Source organism: Pterocles gutturalis, unplaced genomic scaffold (assembly GCF_000699245.1).
Source record: "Pterocles gutturalis isolate BGI_N339 unplaced genomic scaffold, ASM69924v1 scaffold49194, whole genome shotgun sequence".
Lineage (NCBI taxonomy): Eukaryota > Metazoa > Chordata > Aves > Pterocliformes > Pteroclidae > Pterocles > Pterocles gutturalis.
Window position 1 is genome coordinate 6,469 of NW_010132552.1, and position 9,606 is coordinate 16,074.

Consider the following 9,606-nt stretch of genomic DNA (forward strand, 5'->3'; position numbering starts at 1 on the left):
ACAGCTTGTACTTTTTCACTTAGGATGACCTTGCTTCATAATCCAAAAAGAGATTAACCCCAGTCTCTACTTGCAAATTTTGCTGCAGACTTGAGTTTCGGTTAACATGGTTCTTTGCAGACTTACATTGAGATATTTATACTCAATTAGACCTAAAAGCAAAGCATGCTCAGTGCTGGCTGCCCATTGTTTTATTTAGAGGATTTTATTTACTTCCAGATCCGATTTGCCTCTCCAGACCACAAGTTAATTGCCTAGTCCATCAGTGGATGCCAGTCACTGCCTTTTTAGCACTAAAATGAAATTCAGTCACTGTCATGTTAAAGCTTCTCACCCTGTCCTTTTAATAAGAGCTGCTTCCAGTGCTGTGCTGTCACCACATTAGCATGGCTTGGGATAGAGGTATGCCAAAGAAATAGAACAAGGCCATTCCTCAAGTGAGGGTGGAGGGTGTTTGGGTTGTTTTTTTTAATTATTAAACACTGCCATAGAGCTGCGACATCCTCTTATCAAGAGATACTAGGGGGATGGTGCCAAGGCCCCCTTCTCTCAGCCTCCTGCAGAACAGCACCAGCCCAGCAGGGAGATGGCAGGAGCCTTCCCCACCCTTGTGGCACTGATCCCAGCTGGGTCCTTGGGTGGCTGCCACTACATGCCACCTCTGTCCCACTCTGCAGACTAGTAAGAATAGTACAAAATCCAGAAGTCAAAAAGTAAAAGCTCTTACTCTGCCCTTACTAGGGACAAATGAGGTATTTTAAGCATCCTCTCTAGTGCAAACCTCCAGCTTCATATATGCAAGCTATGTGAGAAATATTTTCTGCTGGCTAGCACATCTTTTACAAAACATTCACATGACAGCCACTTATTTAGCAAATACCATCTATCCTGGAGTGGAGGTTCCAACTCCATCCAGCAATGAGGAAAAAAGGAAACACTTCTCTGCCTGAACATGCACCAATCTTTTCCCACACTTGGGAACAAGGACAAAGATGGAAAGGTGAGAATATTAAGAATAGCAGCCTTGTTTGGCTCGGAAGAACTACAAGCCCACACAGTTAAGTGCAATGTGCTGCCAAGTACATAAACCCTCTTCATCAAGCACCACTTCTGTAGCTTTTGCAGAATACTTTCTACTCCATCGAAATGCTAAGTCAACAAGACTTAAGTCTAGTAGGTGGTTTGCAGGACAGTAGCCTAAGCAATCATTTCAACCCTAACCCCTCCCAGGCTGATAAGAGATAGGAGCCATTTATTTGAGTCACTTTTACTATGTGAAACTCATAGTTTCATTGTACTTCTATTGATGCTGTAACTGTGATTAACAACAGCATAAAGCCTTCCTAACAGTCATGTTCTCAGTACTCCAAGCTCTCCTTGCATGGAACTTACATTTAGAAGATGTACCCTGAAATCTGTTGTATTAAAAAAGCTCATTAATAATGCTTATTAAGTAAATCAGGGGCTGTGGCAGCTGAGACATTAGCACTGACAATTAGCATTAGCAGAGCCCATCCACTGCCTTCATCTGAAGCCCCACCTGCCCAGAGAACAGAGCTGAATTTGTGATGATCACTCTCCCTGTTTACACAAAGTTGCCAGACAACATTTAACCTAAGGCTGTTATAGTGCAACAGAGCACTTTAATCCCTTTTCATTCTGTCACATGCAATTGTAATTTTATGCCTCATTTCCTTGACTGTGTAAGGTGATGTGTACAGAATACAAAAAGCGTAATTGCAAAAACTGCCTCACTTCAAGTGGCCTCTGTTACATCTACAGATACTGCCGCTCTGCAGCAAACAGCTGAGAACCTGAAAAGTCCTTGACTGTCCTGGCAGCAAATATAAACATCGGTGTGTTATCGGCCGCCTTCTGACACAAATCCAAAACACAGCCTCACATACAGCTGCTACAAGGAAAGTGAACTCCATCCCAGCCAAAAACAGGATAACCTGTTACTTGCAGAGTTCTCTTTCCAAGAAACACCCTTTTTCCTCCCTCAATATTCAACAACCCCAAAACTACATACTCCTAGTGCTCCTGTAAAACCACCGTGGAACTTCCAACCACCAGAACACCAGCTCCAGCAGCAGGAAGAATCTGCTCCACTTTGTGGGAGTTTTCCTAATATCCTTTTAGCCTGCTGTGTTCAGAAAGGACAGGCTCCAGCTTCACTGTAAATACTCCTCAAAGGCTTTTTGTAACTGAATCACAAAGTAAAAAGAAAGATCTGATTTTTTTTTTTTACGGTAATGTTTTAACACAAATGCTGGATGTTGCTGACAGATTTAAATAAAGCCAGGTTTTAATCCCCAGCTGCAGTGCAGAGCTCACATTCACAAGAACAGCTAGAAGAGCTGCACGTACTACAGATGTTGGCACAACATTAATTTTAAAATAACCGGTTGAACAGAATCACAGTTGCAAACAAAAGCATTTCAAAAAAGAAATCAGGTGCAAAGTCAACAGAAATGTAACACAGCAATAGGAGGTTTCAGAACAAAATGATTCAGGAAAGTCAGCACTATAGTCATCATTAAAGCCAGATCTTCAGTGAGGAGATAAAAAGGACTGGCAGTGTTCAGTTTCCTAAGTAGATGCAGAAGGAATACATAAATAATAGAGTAAGAGTACTACACTGAATGCTCTCTACCCTGACAGGTAGTGGAAAGCCACAAGAAAAGTAAAGGCAAACCCAAAATGGACCCAGTAAACATTTTTTTCCTTATAGTCCATAATTGGCTTGAAGGATTTGTTATGCAATATGACAGAGAGGCTAAGAGCTGTAGAACCAGGAATACTTTTAGGTTTGTTGCCCATTGCTATATATGATTCTCTTAAACAGGGCTTTAGTTTTAAGCCATTGCTTTTCCAAGCACCCCGTCATCCCTGGCTGACCACTTCTGCCATAAAGAACCTAGCAGAATAAAAAGCTTAGGTAAGGACTCAAGAAGCCTAAGTTTTAACCTCCAAACTCCGAGTATGAAAATGCATTCATTTGCTTAACAATAATCACGGACAGGGTCCCTCTGTTTCCCTAAAAACACTAGTAATTGTATTGCCTTTCTTTAGGGAAGCTTTGAGGCCTATAGCTAGAGAACAAGGTCATACTGGGGAGTGTTCTCCCTCCCTTCAACTGGCCCAGCTGGGAAAACCCATTAACCAGACATCCCTTGAATACAGCAACAACTCCAGAGCTACACACCTCATCCAGGAGACCTTTGCAATCCAAGTTTATTCGTAAAAAAATACACTAATGGGACACATTTACCATAGATGCTCTTCTCTTTAGACATTTAAGAAAAGCCAAAAACAGTAGCACTATGGCCACCAGAGAAAGAACGCCAACAGCAGTCATTGTAATGCCAGTCCATGCTTCCTTGCTCAAGACAGCATTCCCTACAAAGCAAGCAGAAAGATATCAAGCAAAAAGGTATAGTTTGTGGCAACAGCTCTTGACTAAACCTAAGCAACATACATTGGCACCACACTTGCTTAGTACCTCGGGTTGTAGACCATCCTTCTGGCACCAGGAGGACAGGACCCTGCAAGCTCACCACCGCAGAGTTCACACCTGGCATCCCACTCTCTGCAACAGCGATGAGGGGAGGTGAATCCCATAGTGCAGTGGGTTATGTTGGATCAGTACAACCTAACATCTGCTCAGACATTACCTCGCTTGCTTCTAGATGGCCTGGGGCATTTTGGTACACACAGAGGGGAGTCTGGTTGAAAACGGTCACAGATCAGGACACTGCAGTGGAAGTACACCTAGGACAGAGAATGAGGAGTCCATTCATTTTGAGACAGTAACTGTTCTTTCTTACCACTCTAAGTACAGGAAGAATGTCACCTACTAGACCAGGGAGGGCTTTGTCACCAGACACAAAAGCAAAAGTCTTCACTTCCAGCCTTTGGCGATAGTTGGCATAGCTGACACCATGCCTCACAGGGTGAAACACAGTCCTGTAGCTGTCCAGGTCATACTCACACCTGCCAATGGGTAAGCAGCAGGTCAGAGAAGATGTGGGCCTTGGGAGTTCTTTGAGTGTGTTTCCCCCCGCCCCCATAAACAGCAAGCTAGAGTTCAAGGCAGAGGTGCTGCCATCCTCCTACAAGTTCCAGCATACCAGGGTAGTACCCGGAAGGCCATCTCAAGGGAAGCTCTTGTACCTGGGGCTCTGTTCCCAAAGAGTGGGTAGGGGATAGTAAGGGAATCCTCCCAGTCAGCATCAGAAGCACTTCCATTCCTCTAGGAGGACACTCACCCATCAACAACAATATTCCACTGGGGAAGCGAGCCTGGATCTTGTGAAGCTGTTGCCCAACAGTCATCCAATACCAGATGGAGATTGGGGTCATTGCGGTTCAGGACCTGAACTTCCAGGAAGATGGGCTGCCGTAGGTACCTCACTATTGGATACTGATCATCACGATATGGCTGCCTGTACGAGTCCTCTGCAAGAGCCAAAGCCTTGTTAGATAAGTCACTGTACAAAAAGAGTCCTGAAGAAACTCTGGTCTAGAGCTCTTCAACAGCACCAGTCCACCCGCTGCAGTTTGTTCTAGAGTCATATTTAGAGGCATCTGCCTCCAGGAGCATGGGTGACAGGGAAAGCGTCACATCAGGTAATTAGAAGCCCATGCACCATACACGCCCCCCGCACAAGTTCAGTTGCTTCCCAGCCAACTAAGCCCACAGGCAGCTTTACCTGGGTAGCTTAGAAGAACTAAGGAGAGGGGACCTCTATTCATTGAAGAAGGCGGAGGAGGAAGGTTGTCTACCCTTATAGTGAGGGAGGCATCACCATTGCTGAAGGAGCAGAGGACTGTTAGCCTGTAACAGGGAAGGAGCAGGTAAGTCTTACATTCATATATAGGATATCCAGGACTACACATTACCCAAAGAGGTTTCCAGACACACCTGAGTTCACTGTCCCTTGAGATCCTCCGCAGTGGAAGGTCTGCCAATGATGCCCTCACTTCATTCTCATAAACAATCTTCTCCCCATCAAGCTGCAGAGAAATAATAGCATTAGTGAAGGTATTCCCAATGCATGAAGCCCTCCTCATCAATCCTGGCTACACACTTACCCAATACCTGGTCCCACAGCTATTCAGGGGAACATGAAACCAAACCCTGTCATTCAAAGATGATTTAAAGGCTGGCCGGCATGCAGGATCTCTGAGCCTAAGTGTATCCAAGTCTAGTGGTGGTGTGGTACTGTCAGCAAGGATTTCAAAATCCATGTACCCATCGTGGGTGCATACAGCAGCTGTAACAGAGGTTCATGTAAGTTGTCATGCTACTCAGTGACAGCTCAGTCTGCCAAGAGCTGCTGTATTCTGGCTAGAGATGAACTAGCCCTTCACAGAAAAGTGTAGGAGCAAGCCATGCTGAAGGATTGCCATCCAGGCAGCACATGGCCAAGCCCATAGCAGAAATCACTTACCTGCTGGTGTGTGCTGGGCACAGGGGCACTCTGGATGTATCACCATCACCACAGTCTCCCCATGGAAGTGAAAAGCCAGTTTCAAAGAGGACATGTAGAACCGAAGTCCTGAGCAGCTCTCCCCACGTAGCTGAAAGACAAGAGTTACTCTCCTCAGTGAGAGGTTATTTTGATCCATGCAGGTGTCAGAGCTGTTTCCCTTGCCCTGTGGCCATGGTGCTCTTCACTCAGCTAGTTAATTCACATTGCTCCAGGCTGCAAAATATCAGCCCACTCCAAGAGGAATATTTTCACCTCCAGCTGTCTTTGCCAAGAGACTTCATGAATCTCAAGTGATGGCTGTTATCAAGTCAATTTGCTTTCATCTTAGTCATAACTGCCCTCAGCCAGGCACAGGGCACCTGCTGACCTGACAGGTGCTTAGTCAGGGTCAAAAGATGATGTGCTTCTGTTCCCAGTAAGCACCAAGGAATTGTGATCACACCAACCCCAGGGACTTAAGGAGCAGAACTCACCCCGGATTTCAGGACTCCCCTGCTAATATGCAGCTTGACTCCTCTTTTTGTGTCCAGAGCAATCCCATTTTCCTGGAGCTGGTCCCTGGGGATGGTCTTATCCTCTGCACCCAGAGCCACAAGGGTCCCTGGGAAGGCTGGGATGGTGACAGTCACATGTGTTGCATTACAGGTTGCTGAACCTACAACATCATCTTTGTTATATTTAAGAGTTTCCTCAGGGCAGAGGCAGGCCAGGTTCTGACTTTCTCCATGCATTACCTGGTGCACAGAGCATTCTTGACTCCACAGTCAGTCTACGATCAGGGGGGCCATGCATGAGCTTCAGTGCCACAGTATAGAGCACGTTACCATCGTGCTGACAAAGAAGATAGAGAGATCTGTTAGACAGTGCTCAGCTCACAATCCATGTGCCACTGGACACTGTGCTTCCCCATTTTCCAGGGCTGGGCAGCTCAGTGACAGCTATGCAGAGTCAAACAGCTTTGCCCACACCAGCTGAGAACTGCCTCAGCTTGACACCAGCTCTGGCCATGACCCACAAGTGCTTTCCACAGGTCTACAGGAGGGAGGCACCCAGCCTCTGTTAGAGCAGCACTGTCTCACCAGTGCCAACTCTTTGTTCACCTACCTTGTAGGAGACAACTCCAGCAGCAGTAAAGGCCACCTGAAGGGTCAGGTTGTGGCCATCAGCTAGAAGGTTATAGCCTTGCTGCATGGCTTGCCCAAGGTTCAGCTGATGTATTCCAGCTCCATCATCAATTGACAGAGTCCAGGTCATTGGGGTTGCTGGAACCTGCAAAGCAGCAGACCTTTCCTTAGGAAGGGAAGGCACAACCACACAGAACCAGCAAGGCGTTACCCAGTTCTCCACCCACAGAGCTGCCCACTTGCAGGTTTTTACATTCAAGTTCCCTATACTGATAGCCTAGAATTAGGCTTCCAAACAAGACAAGTACTCCAGAGGGGTAACTACTCCAGCTTGGAGATATCAGGCTCTCTTTATGTCCAAAACCTAGGCACTCCCCCAGCCTCCCTTTGCAAGACAGAAGGCACATACCATATGCTCATCACTGAAGCTTGGAATTAGTCTTGGGAAAGTAACCTGAAACACATTACAAGGGTTAGATCACAGGAACAGACATCACAACCCTACCACTTTCTAAGAAAAAACTCTTCTGTGGTTTTTCAAAGCAGACAGCTGGCACTAGCATCCCAGTTTCCCCTACAGTAGGGCTGGAGCCAGACCATGTGCATCATTAATGACCATTTGCAAACCAGCTCTTCAAAGAGCTAGTGGTCATGCCAAGGTGGACATGTGGCCAACAGACCTCCCTGAAGCTGGCTGGAACTTTCCCCAGCTTTCTGCAGATCCTAGCCACACAGTTCCAGGACACTGCCATCCTGCCTTGCAAACCCCTAAGCAGGATCTAAAGCACCCCCATTCCTCTACTTACTGCCATAAAGTCTTTTGTACAGTTTGTCACATCAACAAAGAAGGGAATAATGGTTTCATCTGCACGATCAGCATCACAGTGAGTGCTGGAAGTTACATTCTTCTCCTCTCCCATTGTGTCATTCACCACCAGCCTCAATCTTAGCTGGTGCTGACCATGCTATAGAAGAGAAACATTAGTTAGAGAAAGGCAGCAGTACTCACTGCAGTATGAGGACAACTAAAAGCCATTGAGACTAAACTCTAACTTCCCAGTTGTTTTAGGTGTTTGTGCCAGTGCAAGGACAAGATGAATTGTCATTTTAAAAGCCCCACAGAAAAGGATGAGTTCTGTGGGAAAACACAGCATCACAAGGCAGAAGATACTAAGAGCTGTAGGAGTCAAGAAGAAAGCTCTGAAGACTGGCATGTTGCAGTGCCAGAGTCAGCTGTTCAAGAAACAAGTCAATAAATGCCAGAGTTAAGAGCCTTGTGGTATTTCAGCAACAGATATGGGCAAATCCTCTAGTTTCTAAGCTAGCTTGGGTTGGCCTCACACTTATTACTCTACCTCAACAGCTATGAATAACATGTTTTGTTAATTGCTCTATTAATATACATATAAGTAGAGTGCTGCTATGAAACCCTCAAACCTGGTCCCTCTCCTTACAAGAGATCTTTTGAAGTAGCTCAATTCCTTCACAGGAGAACACAACATTTATAGCAATGTCCAAGGGGGTTTAATCCACAGTTGAAAGAATAGGTATTCTGGTAACTTTTTTTTCAACTTCTGGCATGAACTACTCTTATAGAAGAGTTAAGTTATCAGAAGTTTAAGTATTTCCATTCCTGAAGAAAGTTAGAACTAAAAACCCTGTTAAACCCAGTTACAGCAAGGGGGAAAAAAAAAGAAACCCAGACTCCATCACAGCAGCTCCCCAAAATGAAGACCCCTTTACCTCCAGGCTAGTGCAGTTGACAAACAGGACATGGAGCATCAGCCTCTCATAATCCACAGTGTGGTCACAGGACACCATCTCCTCACCACTCACATCTGGTGAGACAGGGGAATATCAGCCCTGCAGGCAGGGACTTGCTTCCCAACAGCCCCAGAAAGGGCCAAGGCAGGGCAGCAGCAATACGTACCAACAACAGACACATGCCAGGTGGAGTTGCCAAGCTCTCTGGAAAACTCAACTTTCATCCCATCCCTATGACAGGTCACATTCTCTGCAGAGGAAAGACCACCATCAGCTCCACCATCACCCTCCTGGAAGCCCCCACCCCACAAGCCCTCCACCAGCCCCCCTTCAGAGACCCCTTCCACACATGGCAAAAAGGAACCCCCTCCAAGCAAACCTAAAGCGCACATCCACACCACCACCAGCCCTGAAAGGCCTCATTACCCAGGAGATCCTGATCCCCTAGGCCATCAGCACAAGGGGCTAAGGGCAGCAAAAAGCAAAACAGGAGCAGCAACCTGCAAGCAGAACAGAACCCCATGAGAGCACAGCAAGGAACAGACCCAGCTCCCCATCCCACCCAAACCCCACTCACCACATCCTTGATGGGCACAGGCACTGCTGCTGCACAAACAACCCCATCCTCTCACTGCCCCCACAAGCCTGATCCTTAGCTCTCCAGGAAGGATTATATAGGACCTGGTGCAGGCTCCACACAGCTGCAGCCCTTCTGCTGCCTGGGGGACAGAGAGTTTGCACCTGCCTCTCACTGAGATGTGGTCTCATTGCTGTGAGGAGGAGGGCTTGCAGGAGACCTTAAGGTGATGTTAAGTCTGTGTCTGCATCAAAGGACAGGAGGGACAGTGGAACCTGAGCATGACGTAAATGATATGGAATAAGGGGTGGAGAATGCCCTGGTTTTGGCTGGGACAGAGCTAACTTTCTTCATAGTAGCCAGTGAGAGGCTGTGTTTTGGATTTGTGTTGAGAAGAAGGCTGATAACGTACTGATGTTTATAGATGTTGCCAGGACAGCCAAGGACTTTTCAGCCTCTCTGCTGTGCCAGTGTCTGCAGGAGAAGCTGGGAGGGAGCACAGCCCCAGTTACTAGCCTGGGATCTGACCTTCGGTTTAGGATTGAGACCCAAACTGGCCAATGGTATATTCCATGTCATGCAGATCATAGAGTCACAGAAAGGTTTGGAGTGATAGGGACCCTAAAGATCATCCAGTTCCAAC

The 9,606-nt window shown here is 46.6% G+C and overlaps 1 protein-coding gene across 1 annotated transcript; it reads right to left on the minus strand.

The window, feature by feature from the left end:
* Nucleotides 1-3,256: 3,256 nt before the first annotated feature.
* On the minus strand, nucleotides 3,257-8,886 carry ZP2 (zona pellucida glycoprotein 2 (sperm receptor); the record flags this gene model as incomplete). The annotated part of the gene is made up of 17 exons (XM_010080920.1): nucleotides 3,257-3,402; nucleotides 3,506-3,592; nucleotides 3,678-3,774; nucleotides 3,861-3,996; nucleotides 4,272-4,461; nucleotides 4,716-4,840; nucleotides 4,928-5,019; nucleotides 5,098-5,279; nucleotides 5,457-5,586; nucleotides 5,972-6,153; nucleotides 6,233-6,329; nucleotides 6,603-6,767; nucleotides 7,032-7,076; nucleotides 7,429-7,587; nucleotides 8,366-8,460; nucleotides 8,553-8,636; nucleotides 8,813-8,886. Coding segments are annotated over 17 exons (2,086 nt in total), but the record flags the coding sequence as incomplete, so codon positions are not given.
* Between the last annotated feature and the right edge of the window lie 720 nt (nucleotides 8,887-9,606).